The following is a 20140-nucleotide window of genomic DNA, read 5'->3' as shown; positions in this document are numbered from 1 at the left end:
GTCGTTAGCAAACTCCTAATGACGTAAACTTTTTTCTTTGGGGAGGTCAGATAAATAAACATTATGATTTAAAAAATACATAACTTCCCCCTTTTACTTTCTATTTCTGTAATATGAGTGTTCTATGATTAGAAGCACTTACTAAAAAAGCACAAACCATGGCAGTTCTTTTTGCACACTAGACCAAATGACAATCTTAGATTGGAAAAGCAAGCTACTGCTAAATAATACTCTCTAATTTTATTGAGAATAGCTTGAAATGTTCTTGAATTGGAAGACATGCCCCTTGACAAAGCCCATTTCCCACTTACAAGGGAGAAAAAAACCCAACTTTCTCTAAAGCACTACATAGTTGGAAACAATGAAAAGGAAATTCACACAGCTATCACTCTCATATGATTCAGATAGCAAGGTAGGACTGTAAATACACAAACTGTAATATGCAATTTAATTTTATCTTTGTGAAGTAGTCTGAAATCAAAGACGATTAATAAATGCATCAGGCACATCCAACAGAAGACTTTTACAATGGTTTACATTTCCTTTTTATTTATTCCTTGAAACTGCCCATATTGCAGGTTTCCCATGGGTGAAATATGGAACTGAGCAGATTCTTTTTTCTACAAAATTATGGTATAAACTTGCTCGATTTTCTATCTTATTGCTAATAAACCTTACAGGGCGCACAGTTTGTAAAATAAACCCCTTAAGGACTGAATGCGTAGAACATGCTGCAAGGTACAAGAAATAAGCTAAAAATGAGCATATAAACCTACATCTGAACCAACACAGTACTGAATGCTGGCAAACATTTATCACGACACAGGAAAAAATTAATAAAAGGAGATACAGTTCAGTCCTGAAAGGGTTAAGTAGAAACCCTAATATATTATTGTTTCTAACCATCCATCCCACATTACAGTGCTTGAAAACAAAGTCAAAAGTCTGGCACAGAAAATTACACACATTTGTTCAGTACTCATCAGAAACACAGCTGCTGTTGAAATCAAAAGTAAGCAACTTGGTTAATAATTAAATAGCATTTTGTTTAAAAAAGGAACCCCACCCCCACCCCCGGGTGGATTACCTGGTTAAACATGACTAGTTAGTTTAGTTCTCAAAAACTGCATTGGAAACGTTCTATGAGGGCACAGATGGTACCAGTTTTACTTAAAAAACAAAAAATTAACCAGTTATGATTGCAAATAAGTCTGTGCTGTAAGAGTGACAAATATTTCACTAATTAATGCACATATGAAGATGCCTTTTGTCACCACAGTTTAGGGAAAGTCAGCAGCAGGTTAAGTATTATACTAGTGTTCAGTTTTAAAATCTTTCAAAATAAAAAGGGCATTCTACATGTAAAGCCTTTAGCTTGCCTTCCCAATCTATGTGATCAATTCAATGGAATAAAAACATCTTAGATCACCACTCAGATTCAATGCATATTTTTAGAAATTGCATAAGAGCATAAGATACACTTCTAAAACAGTTTAAAAAACCACAAACTCTAATTTATGCTATACTTTAACTGGAGGGGTCACCATTCTAAGAGAGTCTTTATATGAGGAGAAATGACCAGCAGCTCTAATATTATCACCAGTGTGGAGAGGGACTGTGTTCTACTCTATCCAGAGGACAAGACTCCTATAAGTTATACATGGAAAATGATTCACAAATCCATGAGATTTTTTTTTAAGCAGCTGACAAAAGAACTACTAATCAACCAAAAGCTACAACAGACAAATCATTTCAGTCTTGAGTTTGTAGAATGGCATAAAATAGCAGGGAAAATGCCAGTATAAGTACATTCTTGGATTGTTCAATAAAAACTAACAGGAAAAGGCTTTAGAGTCTAATACTTCAAAATTACCTTTTAATAAAGAAACAAAGAGCCAAAATAAGATGTAAACAGTAAAAAAGCAGAAGGTCATTTTAATAAAGCCATAAACTTTAAAAATTATTTTGAGCAACAAAGCTGGGTAAGGAGTAGTTTGTTTTCAAAAGCATCTCCTCAGGAAATTTAATATTATTTCGTAACTAAATACGAACCCTTGGTAGTGGGAGAAATCTGTGGCCCATAACAAGGACAGCGGCACTAAGAAAACTCCCACACTCCAAACAAACACTGCGTAAAGATGACTCCCACGACTCCATGGAGAGAGTAAATACTACTCAGAAATAAGCTAATGCAAGAAAAAGCCAGTCAACGGTTAAAACAAAGATAAGGCCACCTTGAGTTCTGCCCTTAATCACTGAAACAGATTTAAGGTGTGAGGCAGTATTAGCTTACAAGAGAGAAGCTAGTGACTGGGAGCAGAGCTGAGGAAAGAAGGCTATACAGAGGGTAATGCAGCCTGTAGGTAATTTAAAAGGCTTGCAGTAAGAGAAAACCACAATAACTTTGACTTAACCACTAATGTGTTTTACAAATGACTTCCCCCTTGAAAACTGAGGAAAAAGTGATTTAAAGATATTAGGAATTATACTTACAATGGCATAGTCTGAACAAAAGAATGAGTGAAACAGCAATGCTGAGTGAGGGGGAAAAGCTACTAATAATGACGTTTAAAATTAAAAGTCTACAGATGGAAGCTCTGTCAGTATAGCCCAGGACACCAGAAGAAAGACAATGTTCTGCATGGAAACACTGCAGAAGTTACAGTTCTGCATTCATAAGGTACTTGTGGCTCCTGTTTAATGGGACAGTAAAAGCTTACCACAATCTAGAGGTAGTTTTTAACTCTAAGGGTGATGACTGTATTACTAGACTGTGTCCTATAACACTACACATATGGTTCCTGTACTGAATTAAGCCCAATGAGTCTGCTGCGATTCTAAGAAACTGAACAAAGGCATAACCAAAGTGCAGGAATGGAAGCAACATAAACAGGTGAGCCTAGCATGCAAGGCCAACATACACTCCTGAATGCAACCAAATCTTAACTGAATGGTAAAGAAATGTTTTCCAAGTAGGAGACATCTGTGCAGACACTCAGAACTAGGGAAGAGAAAACAAAAAGGAGGCAGGGAGAAAAATGGAAAGGTAAATTACATTTGCATTTTTACAATCTCACAACTATTTGTTTCTAAAGTACTGTCTTCCAAGATATTTAAGTTGGTCATCTAATAGAAGCATCTTGTTTTAAGGTTACAATGATGGTTTGGCCTAGGCTACCAAAAAAAAAAAGTAAATAAAAACATGCTTTTGCTGAGATTTTCCTCATTATATAATAAGGGCACCATCTACCAACTGGTAGCAAATACTTCTCATGAGATTTTTCTGTTGTTTGCCAACAATGCAGAAAACACCCCGCTGAATGAAATCACTGGGAATATTCCAAGTTCAAAATAAAATGTTTAACTTACACATAATACAAGTTATGTACAAGATTAGGAGAGAGAAAAACCTGAACAAATCCTGGGACATGTAGATACACTTACAGGGGAAAAGGGGAGAGAACACTTCAAACACCAACATGTTCTGTGCCATTAACTTATTAATGACTAAATGGCCACATTTAATTACATGTAAATGTTAGAACCTCTTGGATTACCACTATAAATACATTTTTTTTAAAAAAGGAAAACAGAAATAACTACCAACAATGTCTGAGAATTGAGACTAAGTTAACGTACATTGCATGTATTGCAGGCAAGGCAGAGGCATTTTTTTAAAGCTTTTGCACAGACTTCATATAATCTTAAAAAAAAATACACAGGCCTTTACAAGATTTAACTTGCTGAAATCAAAACAATTTCGACTCATGAAAAGTCATAAGACATGAGCTTTAAAAATAAAAATAAAAAGAACAGTTCCAGCCTTTGACCAAAATAACCTGGAAGAGTATGGTAATTCAATTAAACAAGTATGGTCAAGCTCGGAACCTGAATGTACTTATGAGCAAAAGCTCAAAGGGGTGCAGGGAGAACAACCTATTTGGTAACAAAAGGTGTACTATATATTGTGATATTAAAAAAGGTATGGTGAAAATGTACCTTTTGCTAAAGCTTATACAAGTTCCTTGGTCCATAAAAACTATGTTAGATTTGTGTCTTCTAGCTTGATTAACTTTTATTCCAGCCACATCTCTATTTCTTGCTCATTTAAATGAAACCAAACAAAAACCAACCAAAAATAACAGCTGAAAAAAAAATTAATTTCCGATAGTTTGTACATTTTGATGTTTTTTGTTTTACGGTGGCTTCTGCACTTCAAATCAGCACTTGCAGGTAATGGGGTTTCTGAATAGTATCACCTAGTATGAAAAGTTTTCCCAAGAAACCACAAAAGATCGTTCACTTCTTTCTTTCTTTTTGTCAACATTTTGCCGCATTCAAGTCAGCTTAAGTCCTAGCAAAAAGACGGTAGTTAGGACACCACTGTTGCTGTGGATGATGTGACACTGGTTGGATTTGTGCTGACATTTGTGTAACTTCCCTCGCTGTTTGTGTTTGATTCATTGGGGGGCACTTGGCTTGAATTGGCTCGAAGGATTGCTCCCGCCGCGCTGCAATGTGGCCGTGGCCCTGGTTCTGGTGTGTAGGTAAAGGTAAGGCTGGTGGAATAAATGATTCCATCGTTACGGACCAAAGTTACTGGAACCTGGACTGGTTGCCGGACCCATCTCCAACCTTCTCGGAATGCAGAAATGTCTGGGACAACACAGAGCATACTCTCTCCACATCTGGGGAGGAAATATGAATCACTTAAAAGCAAGGCAGATTTCAGAAGTGAAACTGGAAACAAGGTTGCTTAATACATTACAATCAACATCAGGAAAGAATCTCATGTACCCGCACCCCACAAAAACTCTGGATGATTTTAAAAGTTTTATTAAGTACCTGTACATAGTTTCAGCTTCTACATCCCCAAACCACACTCGTAAATTTGGAGTGAAATTCTGTCCTGTAAGTTCAAGCATTGCTACGTCCCCACCGCCATTCAACTGCAATTCACAGAAAATCAGAACAATGTTGAGAAAACTTTTCATTTTTCATTCAAGTATGCAGATTAGTTTCTCATCTGACTACCATTTATGAAGAATGGGTAATTAAAATGCTTCTTTTAGATGACATGATTATAAGGGTAAAATGAGCTAAAAACATCTCAAATAACATACAAGTTCATTTAAATTTAAATTTTCTTGCATAAAAGTATGCTCCTCTTATTTTTGTTTTGTTTTTTTAATCAACAGAGACTATATAACAAATTCCTCAAATAACAAGATTTGGAGAAAAGTCAAATTTACTGTGAAATAAAGTTATGCCAAGTCATTGCTGAGAGCAGTTGCAAAGAGCTAATAGGCAGCTTGTGAGTAAGTGATCTCACCTGGAGACTTTCTACGACAGGCACAGGTGTGACTGGGGCAAGGACAGGGCCCATCCCCTCGTAAAATGTATACTCTGCCTTATCCGTACTAATGATTGTCCAGGAAGCTCCATCATTTATCATCTCTTTATTTGGTTCTTTTGGGCATGGAGTGGCCTTATGAGGAAAGAATGTTTAGAAATATTGTTTTATTATGTTTTAAACACTGCAGTATCAGACAATTTTAACAAAGTAACATGCATAGAGTAAACTTTCCAAGCACAGTGCTTTACTAATCCCTGAATAAACATGGACAGAATATTAATATGGAAACCTCACATTCAGCAACTTTTATAATGCAAATTATTTGTTACATATTAATAATACCTTTCAAAATAGCCATTTAAGAGCAAACCAGTACCTGTATAATTTAATAAAAGATTAGTATCTGTGATTTAATAGTTACTTAAAACACTTTAGGAATCCCTAAAAAAGAAAATGGGAGCCCCTCATGCTTAGGAATTATGTACTCTCAGGAGGAGGGAAACAAGATGTCACCTAGCAATCCTGTCCTCCTGTCTAAAGCACCTAGACCAGTCTGTCAGTTCTGGGCTGAGAACAGTTGTGTGTGGACGTCTCTCTGGAACGGGTCTCCAAATGTTTACAAATGAATTTCATCTGCAAGTATAACTACCCTATTAAATCATCCGCCTATGTCATAAATGTCCTCATGAAAGCCTTCTGAGTAAAGGTAGGTAATAGTTAGCTTTTGAAACACGACATCACTGCTATCTTAGAAGACCCCCATGTAAATCTGATGAGAATTATTAACCCTCCCTGGAAATATGTATGCACCTATATACACGGTGTCTGCACACAATTTCAGGAGATTCCTTGAATACTCCAAATCTACTTTTTGATAATCTAAGGGACTTTCTATTCCCTAAAATTAGATGTTAACTCCATCTCCAACATTTTCATAGTTCTGAGTTCCTCCTTAAGGTAGGATGACCACCATGTTTGAGTACCATGTGGATTAAGGACCGTTGGAGTGAAGGTAAATATTGGAACACAGCTTCATGTATTTGGGATACAATTAACAGTAAGTGAGAGTTTTATGTTTCTGTTTGCTGCTAATCTAGTAGTGTGCACATTTTAGACTTTACCAGTAATTTAAAAATATACCTGAAACTGGATTATTCTTTCTTGAGAAAGGCACAAGTACATTCTTTCTGTATCCTTAAGGTAAAATGCACATTTATGAAGTTGTGACACGGGATCATCTGCATCCAGTAATGCAGTCTGCTTGTCAACTTTCCTAATGATCTGTAGTTCAGCAATTAAAAAAGAAAAGGTCATCAACATAAGCAGAATGTTCATTATGTACACTGTTAGGAGTACACAGAAAGAATACTCTATATGATAACCCATCACAGCTGTCATATAAAAAAAATTGCAAACAATAAGGCCACTTGTTTTCTAGATTGCTGCTTTTCAAACTTTAATATGCATATAAATCATCTGGGGTTCTTATTAAAAATACATCTGTTCTGATTCCACAGATCTCATGTGCAGCCTTATATTCTGCATTTCTAATGAACTCCGAGCTGATATTAATCCTGCTCTCTATAGACCACATATTGAGTAGCAAGTTGAGATGACCTTTCCAATACCATATAATGTCAAATATTCCAACATCAAGGGAAAACCATCTCTTAAGGCTACTGTGGGTATTCTAGTCAATGTAGTCCATTATCCAAGACTTACATATATATTTTTAAAAACTAAAATAGGTATCATTTTGAAAATTAGGAAGCGGGCTTAGATAGGTCAAGGAAGTTGCTCAAAAACCACCTGGTTAGTAGATAAAGGAACAGAATGTGGTTCCAGGGCCAACTGCCTGCCCATCCTGAACTCTTTTCATTACACTCTATAATCCTATAATCCAAATATTTCACAGAACACATACAGATAGGACACCTATCAAACCTTAGATGCCACTTATCACATGGAAGGTGATCACTAAATGTTGATGATTATAACGACGATCACTCCCTACAGCAAACAAACACCTTAGGACTATTTTCACTACAATCAAAAATTAAAAAAAAAAACAACTCTTCCTTGACTACAGGTCTCTGTTCCTCCATCACCACTGTTTCTCTACTCCCCTTAATAGCAAGCTCCTGTTCCTCACTGTCAGTCTCCAGAATTATCTCCAACCTTTTGTCTTAAAGTCTCCACTACAACTGCTCTTGTCAGGACGACCAAGGACCCCCAGACAGATGAATCCCAAGGGCACCATGAGGCATGTTCTCATCTAATTAGCTTTCTCAGAAGCATACGACACAGTCATTCTTCTGAAGATACCCCTGCTCTAACTGGCCTTTAAAGTGCCTCCTGAGCCAAGTCCTCACAGCTCTTCTCCTTTCTCCACAGTCCTTCCTTTCTACACTATTTAGAGATTGGCAACTCCTAAATTTATATGTTCAGCCATATCCTCCTTCTTGCACTCAACTTATATACTTTAACTACCTAGTCAACAGATTCACTTAGGATGTCTAACAGGCAATTTCAATCTTAACCAGAAACAGAATTTTTCATTTCCTCTTAAACATGATCCTCCCTCAACTCACAGCTCAATAAATGGATTGTTAACTCAATCCAGAAACCTCGAAGCCGTCTTGACTCCTTGCTTTCTCTTACACCCAATCATCCAATCTGTCAACAAATTCTGTTAGGCCTACTTTCAACTAAATCAGTCACGTCTCACTCACTTTACCACTATAATCCTAATCTAAGATACCATTATCAACTCTCTTGACTAAAGTCTAACCACCTATCTCTCTACTTCCACTGCTACATTCCTATGTTCTTTTCTCCGCAGAGCCACCAGAATTATCCTTCTCAACATAAATCACCCACCATTTCCTGTTTAAAACCCTCCAGTGGCCTCTTATCATACACAGTACAAAGTCCTTGGTCCAGATACAAAGGACTCTAAAAGACGTTGCTCGTGGCTAATCCTGCAGCTTCATTTCCTACCACTTGCCCTTCCATCTCTCTCCTAGCCTCTCGCTACAATGGTTTCCTCACTAGTGCTCATACACTCCCATCTTAAGTTCTTTTTGCACTCATCTGTCCTCCTGAAAAGCTCTTCACCCCAGTCTATGGTTCTCCAACTTCATCCTAGTCTCTGCTCAAATATCCTCACTCCAGAAAGCTTCTCTAACCACTCTAAACAATACCGCCCCCACCCCTTTTTGTCCTGTTTTAGTTTATCACTTATATCACTTACTTTTAATACATTATATGGGTATTTCCTTAGCTGATTTTTGTCTATCTTCCTGCCAAACTATAAGCTCCACGAGGACAGGAAGTCTGTTTTACTCACTAATGTACCTCCAGCATCTAGAGGTACATTAATAGTAACTACTCACAGTTTCATGAGGATTAAATCAATATGTAAAAGTGCTTAGAAAAGTGCTATTAATATTATGCAATATTATTGGCTTTTATCACTTGATTCACATCTCACTTAAAGATTTTTCCTCAGCTAAGCCAGAAATGTATAAAAGTCCAGATCTTTAAAGTTAACATTCTTCATACTTACACATTTTTAGTTCTGCAGTTTATTAGTCAGAATATTTGTCATCCTACTTACACTACCACTAATTTTTTATTTAATTAAAGGGTGACAGTACATTTTTAGTAATTGTAGCTTCTAAGACAGTATGTGAAACTAACTGAAGTCAAGCAAAATATTTCAACTCAATGCTAAAGTCTTACAGCTGTATTTAAATTTAACAAGGTTTGGATTTTAAAGAAATGTCTCATTTTTGAATGATGTAAGTCTAAAGCTTCTATAAATCTACAGCACTCACGCCTCTCCACCATATAAGAGTCAAGATTTGTGTATGGTACTGTTTGTATACTCCACTATTTCCCCAATAGCTAGTAAAAATAAGCACATTGAGAACATAAGCCATGTTTGGTTCAATTTTATTCCCCACAATAGTTCTTTAGACATAGACACTAATGAATGACTAGCTCTCACCAATGAAGAAACCAAAGATATCCACTACTATTTGGCATCAAAAACTTGGTTATTTCTAATTATTAAGAAGAGGAAAGAAATCTGAGAAACCAGGTAGTTCAAATGTTACATCTTAAGCTATGCATGTGGTGAACTCTCATTCATAAAGCATCAGGGTTATTCCAATCAGCGCTCTCTCTCTCTCTCTCTCTGCTGGCTTTGCAGAGTGTGGCACAGTATTTACCATATTTTTTAGGTAAACTGGATATAGCTCATAAGGGTAGAAAATATGTTGGCTGAGTTTTTCTCACTGATTAGTTTATCTAACAGATCTTTGCTGCCCCCTATCTGCTGGAATATCTGACATCCTTGAGGACATGGGGCAAGCTGCCGACTTGATGTTTCTTGTTAGTTGGCTACATCTACATTTACTGTTCTTGTTCTGAGATCACCCTAAGCAGGACTTCTCAGTAGGACTTTCATTCCACTGATGCTTGGCCTTGGATGGACAGTGTTTTTCCAAGCAAAGATCTCCAATAAGGCTGATACTCAAGCAAGCATCAGAGGCAACTTTCAGATATTAAGGCAATATTATCCTTCTTAAAAGTATATGAAGCTGTAGAATGCTTCCTCTGACAAAATGTGCCTTCAATAAAAACTGCATGTAAACGGAGTGGCAGGAAGTAGTGCAGACAATCTAAAACCTATCTGCGACTTTGAGGGACCTAATTCCAGTCACAGAACCTCTATAAAGACATTATTTATCAATATGTTGATGGTACTGCAACTATTCCTAAGGCATTTCTCAAGGTCAGTTTATTGCGACATTTTTATAATCAGGGCCACACAGTTAAATATTCAATTAAAAATGACTTTTAAGCAAGGCAGACTACTGTACTGGTTATTTATGTGCAAAAGTAAGTGAAAACAGTTTTAAGCTTTAAGTCTGTCTTCTAAATGGTCCATATATAAGCTGTTGCTGATCAAAGGCTTAAGCTTCTGAATTGTGCTTCTGTAGTACAAGCATTTAATGATAAAGCAAGTAACACAATGAATGAGAAGATAAGAACTCAAGTAAATGATGATTTGGTTTTGTCTTTCTTTTCATTTTTACACACTTTTTCCCCCTACTCTTACCCTTTTTATTAAAATTCATCTTAGTTTCAAGACAAATTTATTAATATTTACAAATTAATATTATTACACTTCACATATTTTAGCTTATTAGGTTGAAATGGAAAACAGTCACCTCATACAACCACAACAGAAAAATATAAAACAAAACTAGAAAGAAAGGATGCATTTACTTAGGCAATTATGTATCAACTCAGCCTCTACTGAACAGTCCCAGAAAATATAAGCAATTGAAATGCTTCACAAAGACATAAATATAAAGCATATTCGGAAACAATAATACTAAGTGTTTTTTATTTGCCCAACCCCAGTGAACCTGGGCTTGAATCAAACTTACTAATAAATTCCTTCCATCTTTAAAATAACTGAATTGCATTCTGTTTGAGAAAAGGAGTGCAAAAATGGGGAGAATAAGGAGCTTTTGTTTTCATTTTGCTAAGAAAAGCAGTTTTTACAGTTTCAAGATCATTCTAGTGAACAAAAAACCTTAAATGCTATGCCTCTCTACTAGATAAGGAAATACCAATTTCATTTAACTTTTAATAAATGTATCTTCTTGTGGGAGAGTAAACTAATAAAAAAATTATGCTCATACTTTTAGAGAAACAAGACTATGCTTCTGAAAATGGACTTGTGTTGGAATGCAGCAGGTAACACAAAAAATGAATACAGTGTATCTCCATTAGGTAAAATACATCATAATGTAATTTTATAGTGCCCTCTACTATAGTATGATAGGAAGTTATTAAGAATATGCTCATTAAAAGGGGCTAGTTGCCCTGAGGTATTTTAAAAATAAGGTGGGGTATAACTGCCAATTATAAATAGCAGGGATTATTGCTCTTTTTAAATTAAAAGCATGAAATTGTGTATTTTTACATTGGAAAGTTGTGGCTTTTTTGTTTAATTCTTACTATATATATCACACTAAGCAAAAGCTAGGCCTTACCAGTCTTGGGAGTGCCATGCCAGTAACTGAACACACAAGTTTGACTGTTTGTCCATAATGGATGTAGCCATCACGGACTGTGAATTCTTCTCCTTCTGATTCATCATCATCCACTGCAGCAGAGTGGAAAAGAAGATCAAATTACTACCTTTTAGAATTCAGTAATCTGCTCAGGAAAACGATAAAACTTAACGCATCTGTATGTCTTATTATCAAAAAGAATTTGACAATTTCACACTAAAAACATCAAATACATATTCTTATACTCACAGAGATGAATGTAAAAAGCTCCCCACTGCTGAGAACTGGCATGGAAATTTCCTCCTTCTACATGCAAGTATCTGGTGCTAACTGTCTGCGATCGAAGTCGATTAAACAGAGCCACCTTTGTTCCTGAGGCAATGCATACTGAAGAGAAAAAAACAGCTTCTATTTATGTGATGGGGGTATGGCAGTAAGAGAGGAGCAGAGAGCAACAAGAGACTTGTACATGGCAAGTTATGATTACTCTTTATTATAATTTAACAACAGACTCTCCTAACCCCTTTTTACCCCTCTAAGAAATTACAGATGAATAGCCTTAAAAAAAGTTAAGGTAACTCTCATTAAAAATGCCAAGCTAAAGATATAAAATATGTTCATAAAAATAGTTTTTAAATGAAAGCTATACAGTGTGTTTAATGCAAAGCTGTTGAAAGTTATTTAAAAAATGTCTAAGAGTAAAAAATCAGTTAAATAAATTACATCATTCACCTATTTAAATAAGATGTATCTAAATACACTGATGAGAAGACATTTCCATAGAAGACGACTGAATGAAAATGCAGACCAAGAAACACCATAGGCTATGGTTCCATTAGGTAAATATACACATTTTTATGAGATTTTATGTATCTCCTTGTGCTCATCTAATCCTATAGAATACATTTATATAGAAGGGTCTAGAAGTTGATGGCAACTGCCTCTGGATATTGTGATTTTAGAGATTCTGATTTCTTCTAAATACCTTAAAGTGAAGCATTGCATGAAATTTTTTGAAAAGACATCTATGCAATCAGGAAAATATTCTGACAGTGAAAAATGTTCTGTGCCATCAAGAAACTTAGTCAAAAGAAATGCAAAATTGAAGAAGTTAAATAAAATCCTGTAATTATAATTAGAAATAGCCTGAATACATGGCATTATATAACTAATACAAGAACACTCCACTACTAAAAAGTTGTGAGCCTTGCCCTCCAGCAACAAGAAAAAACAAAGAACAAACATAAATCTGAACAAGGACAAACTCTCTCCATGATCAAACCTTAGACAAGCTTCTCTGAGCCCTTTTTTTGACTAGACCTCTTTCTTGCACCCTGTCAGGCCTGCTATTCCAGTTACTGCAAGATTCCTGCTAAGTCATCCTCTCACCTTTGATATCTTGATTATTTTCCTCACCCTCCACCCTTTATATCTGATCATCTAGGCCTGCCTTTTAGTAAGAATCCCACTAAGCTGGCTTACCAAGAATCCCCCTACCCTTGATGTCTCCTTAGTAATTTTCCATCCTCTAACACCCCCTCACTCTGTCCCTTGGCTATAAATCTCTATTTGTCCTTGTATTTGAATTATGCTCAGTTTTATTCTGAAGTCTCTTTTCTCTATTGCACTAGTACTGAATAAAATCTGTCTTTAGTGTCTGGCTCTGTTTCTCCTTGATACTATCAATCTACAAAACTACATTAAACTATAATAAAGAAAGGAAATGAGCAAAATTCAGTATGTGAAAATCTCTCATTGCCAAATGCCTCAAATCTTTTGAATAAATTACAAGGGACAGAGAGAGAGAGAAGAATCCAAATACAGAAAACACTCAAAAACATATCAACACAATATATGTTATACTATCTAGGGAACCTTATTGGAATTGACTCAAAGGGCTAAAACAATAGATAATTTTAAATTTGAACACTAACTAGATAGTTGATAATAATAAGAAACTGTTGCTTCTTATAATGGTTTTATAACATGCTTGCTTTTCTGTAATCATGCTATTGTGATTATATTAAAAACCAAGAGACCCTATCCTTCAGATACATAGAAACAGTTACAGATATTATGATGTCTTGGATTTGCATAATACTTAAATGAGGACAGAGGAAAGTGTGGGTGGGTAGAGATATACAGAGAGAAAATAAATTAAGATTAGCCTGAAGTTAAGATCACTGTTGAAGTTAGAGAATGACCACAAGAGGTTTCATTTTATTATGCAAGTCTGTCTACTTTAATTCCCATACTATAAATGATGATAATAGTAATAAGGGGAATAAAAACCATCTAATACATAAAAAACCTATTAAGTTCATCATAAAATAGAACGAAACAAAAGCAAGTAAACAAAACAAAAATCCTAAAACCTCACTGGTTTTAAAAGAGTACTATTGTTATTCTGCAAATCAGTAAACAAGCATTTATTCTGCCTTTTCTCAACAGACTACATTTGAAGCAAACAGCTAACAAATGCAGAAGTTAAGAATAAAAGAAGGGGATCACAGGAAGATGGTGGCATGAGTTCACAGGAAATCTCCTCCCCAAAACATATATATTTATGAAAATACAATAAATACAACTATTCCTAAAAGAGACACCAATGGATGCAGCACAACAGCCAGGAAACATCTACGTCAATGAGAACTCAACATCACATGAAGGGGGTAGGATCAAGCCACGGCCAGGCGGGACCCGAACGCTCCCCCACCCCAGAACCCAGTGGGAAGAAAGGAGTCAGAACGGAGAGGGAGTGAAAGCCCAGGACTGCTAAACAACCAGCTCTAGAAATCCGCACCCAGAGTGCAGACACAAGGTGTACGGGGTGCTGGATATTAGAGAAACAGAAAAGCTAAACCTGTGGGCAGGTAGGTCCCCGCAACTGGTGACCCTGAGACAAAAGAAAAGCAAGTGCTTTCTGCAAGTCTTAAAGAGACAGGGACCCCATAGCTGAACGAAGTCGTCCTGGCACTCTTAGCCAGCAGCTGGGAATCCTGGGGAACCTTAGGCACCCTAAACCCCGGAGAGGTAGCGCAGCTCTGAAGTCCCTCATGGCACTAAGCAGCCTGCCAGCCGTTCCTCCAACTGCTGCGGACCCCGACACACTGGCCCAGTAGTGGGAGAGTGGCAGTGCATGCAGGGGGCGGTGCTGCCGGAAGGGACGGGGAGCAGATCGCGTGTACCAACGGCACAAGAGGGAACCAAGGGAGGCTTGTGTGAGCCCGCAGCGGTGGCGACTGAACAGCCTGGGTGTGGCTCGCATGCACTGGCAGCAGTGGAGCCAGAGGAGCCTGGTAGAGGCCCGCACGGGAGAGCCCTGCGCGCACCTACAGCGGAGCCAAAGGGAGAAGGCGTGCTCCCAGCAGCCGACCGGAATCCAAGCCCAATGCACAGCCGCCTGGGCCAGACCCAAAGGCCGCTGTTGGTACGCAGCTGCCCGGCAGGGGTGCTGCTATCACGGAGGAGCGCACCTGGCGTGCCTACCACTCCCTGCAGGGCTCTGCGCTGCTCTGACGGAGATCCCGCCCACAGCAGCTTAGGGGACTAACCCGGTGGCTGCTCCAGGAGTGCGGGTAACCAACACAGGTAGCGGAGAAGGGCAAGGCATCCAGCAAGCAGGAAAGGACTTTCTTCCCCCAGCTGACACACCTGCTACCTGCCTACAGCCACCACTATTACCATGAAAAGGCAAAAAAATTTAGTCTAGTCCAAGATAGTTCAGACAACACCTGAGAGAGGAGCTGCAGAGACAGACCTAACCAGTCTCCCTGAAAAAGAATTCAAAATAAAAATCATAAACATGTGACAGAGCTACAGAGAAATATGCAAGAGCTAAGGGATGAAGTCCGGAGGGAGATTACAGACGTCCAGAGGGAGATTACAGAAGTGAAACAAACTCTGGAAGGATTTATAAGCAGAATGGATAAGATGCAAGAGGCCATTGATGGAAAAGAAACCAGAGAACAGGAACACATAGAAGCTGACGCAGAGAGAGAAAAAAGAATCTCCAGGAATGAAACAATATTAAGAGAACTGTGTGACCAATCGAAAAGGAACAATATCCGCATTATAGGGGTACCGGAAGAAGAAGAGAGAGAAAAAGGGATAGAAAGTGTCTTTGAAGAAATAATTGCTGAGAACTTCCCCAAACTGGGGGAGGAAATAGTTGTTCAGACTACGGAGGCACACAGAACTCCGGAGAGACGGGACCCAAAGAGGACAACACCAAGACACATAATAATTAAAATGGCAAAGATCAAGGACAAGGACAGAGTATTAAAGGCAGCCAGAGAGAGAAAAAAGGTCACCTGCAAAGGAAAACCCATCAGGCTATCATCAGACTTCTCAACAGAAACCTTACAGGCCAGAAGAGAATGGCATGATATATTTAATGCAATAAAACAGAAGGGTCTTGAACCAAGGATACTGTATCCAGCACAATTATCATTTAAATATGAAGGAGGGATTAAACAATTTCCAGACAAGCAAAAGTTGAGGGAATTTGCCTCCCACAAGCCACCTCTATAGGGTGTCTTAGAGGGACAGCTCTAGATGGGAGCACTCCTAAAAAGAGCACAGAACAAAACACCCATCATATGAAGAATGGAGGAGGAGGAATAAGAAGGGAGAGAAATAAAGAAACATCAGACTGTGTTTATAATAGCTCAATAAGCGAGTTAAGTTAGACAGTAAGGTAGTAAACAAGCTAACCTTGAACCTTTGGTAACCACGAATCTAAAGCCTGCAATGGCAATAAGTACACATCTTTCAATAATTACCCTAAATGTAAATGGACTGAATGCACCAATCAAAAGACACAGAGTAATAGAATGGATAAAAAAGCAAGACCCATCTATATGCTGCTTACAAGAGACTCACCTCAAACCCAAAGACATGCACAGATTAAAAGTCAAGGGATGGAAAAAGATATTTCATGCAAACAACAGAGAGAAAAAAGAGGTGTTGCAATACGAGTATCAGACAAAATAGACTTCAAAATAAAGAAAGTAACAAAAGATAAAGAAGGACATTACATAATGATAAAGGGCTCAGTCCAACAAGAGGATATAACCATTCTAAACATATATGCACCCAATACAGGAGCACCAATATATGGGAAACAAATACTAACAGAATTAAAGGAGGAAACAGAACGGAATGCATTCATTTTGGGAGAGTTTAACACACCACTCACTCCAAAGGACAGATCCACCAGACAGAAAATAAGTAAGGACACAGAGGCACTGAACAACACACTAGAACAGATGGACCTAATAGACATCTATAGAATTCTACACCCAAAAGCAACAGGATACACATTCTTCTCAAGTGCACATGGAACATTCTCCAGAATAGACCACATACTAGGCCATAAAAAGAGCCTCAGAAAATTCCAAAAGATTGAAATCCTAACAACCAACTTTTCAGACCACAAAGGCATAAAACTAGAAATAAACTGTACAAAGAAAGCAAAGAGGCTCACAAACACATGGAGGCTTAACAACATGCTCCTAAATAATCAATGGATCAATGACCAAATAAAAATGGAGATCCAGCAATATATGGAAACAAATGACAACACCACCACTAAGACCCAACTTCTGTGGGACGCAGCAAAAGCAGTCTTAAGAGGAAAGTATATAGCAATCCAAGCATATTTTAAAAAGGGAGAACAATCCCAAATGAATGATCTAATGTCACAATTATCGAAATTGGAAAAAGAAGAACAGATGAGGCCTAAGGTCAGCAGAAGGAGGGACATAATAAAGATCAGAGAAGAAATAAATAAAATTGAGAAGAATAAAACAATAGCAAAAATCGATGAAACCAAGAGCTGGTTCTTCGAGAAAATAAACAAAATAGATAAGCCTCTAGCCAGACTTATTAAGAGGAAAAGAGAGTCAACACACATCAACAGAATCAGAAATAAGAAAGGAAAAATCACGACAGACCCCACAGAAATACAAAGAATTATTAGAGAATACTATGAAAACCTATATGCTAACAAGCTGAAAAACCTGGGAAAAATGGACAACTTCCTAGAAAAATACAACCTTCCAAGACTGACCCAGAAAGAACAGAAAATCTAAACAGACCAATTACTAGCAACGAAATTGAATCCATAATAAAAAAACTACCCAAGAACAAAACCCTCAGGCCATATGGATTTACCTCAGAATTTTATCAGACATACAGAGAAGACACAATACCCTTTCTCTTTAAAGTTTTCCAAAAAATAGAAGAGGAGGGAATACTCCCAAACTCATTCTATGAAGCCAACATCACCCTAATACCAAAACTAGGCAAAGACCCCACCAAAAAAAGAAAACTACAGACCAATATCCCTGATGAACGTAGATGCAAAAATACTCAACAAAATATTACCAAACTGAATTCAAAAACACATCAAGAGGATCATACACCATGACCAAGTGGGATTCATCCCAGGGATGCAAGGATGGTACAACATTCGAAAATCCATCAATATCATCCACCACATCAACAAAAAGAAGGACAAAAACCACATGATCATCTCCATAGATGCTGAAAAAGCATTCGACAAAATTCAACATCCATTCATGATAAAAACTCTCAACAAAATGGGCACAGAGGGTAAGTACCTCAACATAATAAAGGCCATATATGATAAACCCACAGCTAACATCATACTGAACAGCGAGAGGCTGAAAGCTTTCCCCCTGAGATCGGGAAAAAGACAGGGATGCTCACTCTCCCCACTGTTATTCAACATAGTACTGGGGGTCCTAGCCATGGCAATCAGACAAAACAAAGAAATACAAGGAATCCAGATTGGTAAAGAAGAAGTTAAACTGTCACTATTTGCAGATGACATGATATTATACATAAAAAACCCTAAAGACTCCACTGCAAAACTACCAGAACTAATATCGAAATTCAGCAAAGTTGCAGGATACAAAATTAACACACAGAAATCCGTGGCTTTCCTATACACTAACAATGAACTAATAGAAAGAGAAATCAGGAAAACAATTCTATTCACAATTGCATCAAAAAGAATAAAATACCTAGGAATAAACCTAACCAAGGAAGTGAAAGACCTATACCCTGAAAACTACAAGACACTCTTAAGAGAAACTAAAGAGGTCACTAACAAATGGAAACTCATCCCATGCTCCTGGCTAGGAAGAATTAATATCATCAAAATGGCTATCCTGCCCAAAGCAATATACAGATTTGATGCAATCCCTATCAAATTACCAACAGCATTCTTCAATGAACTGGAACAAATAGTTCAAAAATTCATATGGAACTGCCAAAGGCCCCAAATAGCCAAAGCAATCCTGAGAAGGAAGAATAAAGTGTGGGGGATCTTGCTCCCCAACTTCAAGCTCTACTACAAAGCCACAGTAATCAAGACAATTTGGTACTGGCACAAGAACAGAGCCACAGACCAGTGGAACAGAATAGAGACTCCAGACATTAACCCAAACATATATGGCCAATTAATATTCGATAAAGGAGCCATGGACATACAAGGGGAAATGACAGTCTCTTCAACAGATGGTGCTGGCAAAACTGGACAGCTACATGTAAGAGAATGAAACTGGATCACCGTCTAACCCCATACACAAAAGTAAATTAGAAATGGATCAAAGACCTGAATGTAAGTCATGTAACCATAAAACTCTTAGAAAAAAACATAGGCAAAATCTCATGGACATAAACATGAGTGACCTCTTCATGAACATATCTCCCCGGGCAAGGGAAACAAAGGCAAAAATGAACAAGTGGGACTATATCAAGCTAAAAAGCTTCTGTATAGCAAAGGACACCAGCAATAGAACAAAAAGGTATCCTACAGTATGGGAGAATATATTCATAAATGACAGATTCGATAAAGGGTTGACACCCAAAATATATAAAGAGCTCACACACCTCAACAAACAAAAAGCAATTAATCCAATTAAAAAATGGGCAGAGGAGCTGAATAGACAGTTCTCTAAAGACGAAATCCAGATGGCCAACAGGCACATGAAAAAGATGCTCCACATCGCTCATCATCAGAGAAATGCAAATTAAAACCACAATGAGATATCACCTCACACCAGTAAGGATCGCCATCATCAAAAAGACAAACAAAAACAAATGTTAGCGAGGTTGTAGAGAAAGGGGAACCCTCCTACACTGCTGGTGGGAATGTAAATTAGTTCAACCATTGTGGAAAGCAGTATGGAGGTTACTCAGAATGCTCAAAATAGAAATACCATTTGACCCAGGAATTCCACTTCAAGAATTTAACCCTAAGAATGCAGCACTCCAGTTTGAAAAAGACAGATGCAACCCTATGTTTATCGCTGCACTGTTTACAATAGCCAAGATATGGAAGCAACCTAAATGTCCATCAGTAGGTGAATGGATAAAGAAGACGTGGTACATATACACAATGGAATATTACGCAGCCATAAGAAAAAAACAGATCCTACCATTTGCAACAACATGGATGGAGCTAGAGGGTATTATGCTCAGTGAAATAAGCCAGGCGGAGAAAGACAAGTACCAAATGATTTCACTCATATGTGGAGTATAAGAACAAATGAAAACTGAAGGAACAAAACAGCAGCAGAATCACAGAACTGAAGAATGGACTAACAGTTATCAAAGGGAAAGGGACTGGGGAGGATGGGTGGGAAGGGAGGGATAA

At 37.6% G+C, this 20140-nt stretch overlaps 1 protein-coding gene across 6 annotated transcripts in view; it reads right to left on the bottom strand.

Moving 5' to 3' along the window:
* Positions 1-518: 518 nt before the first annotated feature.
* RBPJ (recombination signal binding protein for immunoglobulin kappa J region) overlaps positions 519-20140 on the bottom strand; it is a 211543-nt gene continuing 191921 nt past the window's right edge. For 5 of the 6 annotated variants that reach the window (XM_036900549.2, XM_057502137.1, XM_036900546.2 and 2 more), the window contains 6 exons: positions 11701-11838; positions 11431-11543; positions 6497-6637; positions 5333-5488; positions 4846-4949; positions 519-4688 (listed from right to left, as the gene is read on the bottom strand). In XM_036900549.2, the coding sequence (XP_036756444.1) occupies positions 4373-4688; positions 4846-4949; positions 5333-5488; positions 6497-6637; positions 11431-11543; positions 11701-11838 (968 nt within the window). In that variant the 3' untranslated portion in view covers positions 519-4372. The remainder of the gene's footprint in view (positions 4689-4845; positions 4950-5332; positions 5489-6496; positions 6638-11430; positions 11544-11700; positions 11839-20140) is intronic. The other variant, XM_036900551.2, reaches the window with a different exon arrangement.

The sequence above is a fragment of the Manis pentadactyla genome, chromosome 5 (assembly GCF_030020395.1).
Source record: "Manis pentadactyla isolate mManPen7 chromosome 5, mManPen7.hap1, whole genome shotgun sequence".
Classification (NCBI taxonomy): domain Eukaryota; kingdom Metazoa; phylum Chordata; class Mammalia; order Pholidota; family Manidae; genus Manis; species Manis pentadactyla.
This window is presented reverse-complemented; position numbering and strand designations above follow the sequence as displayed.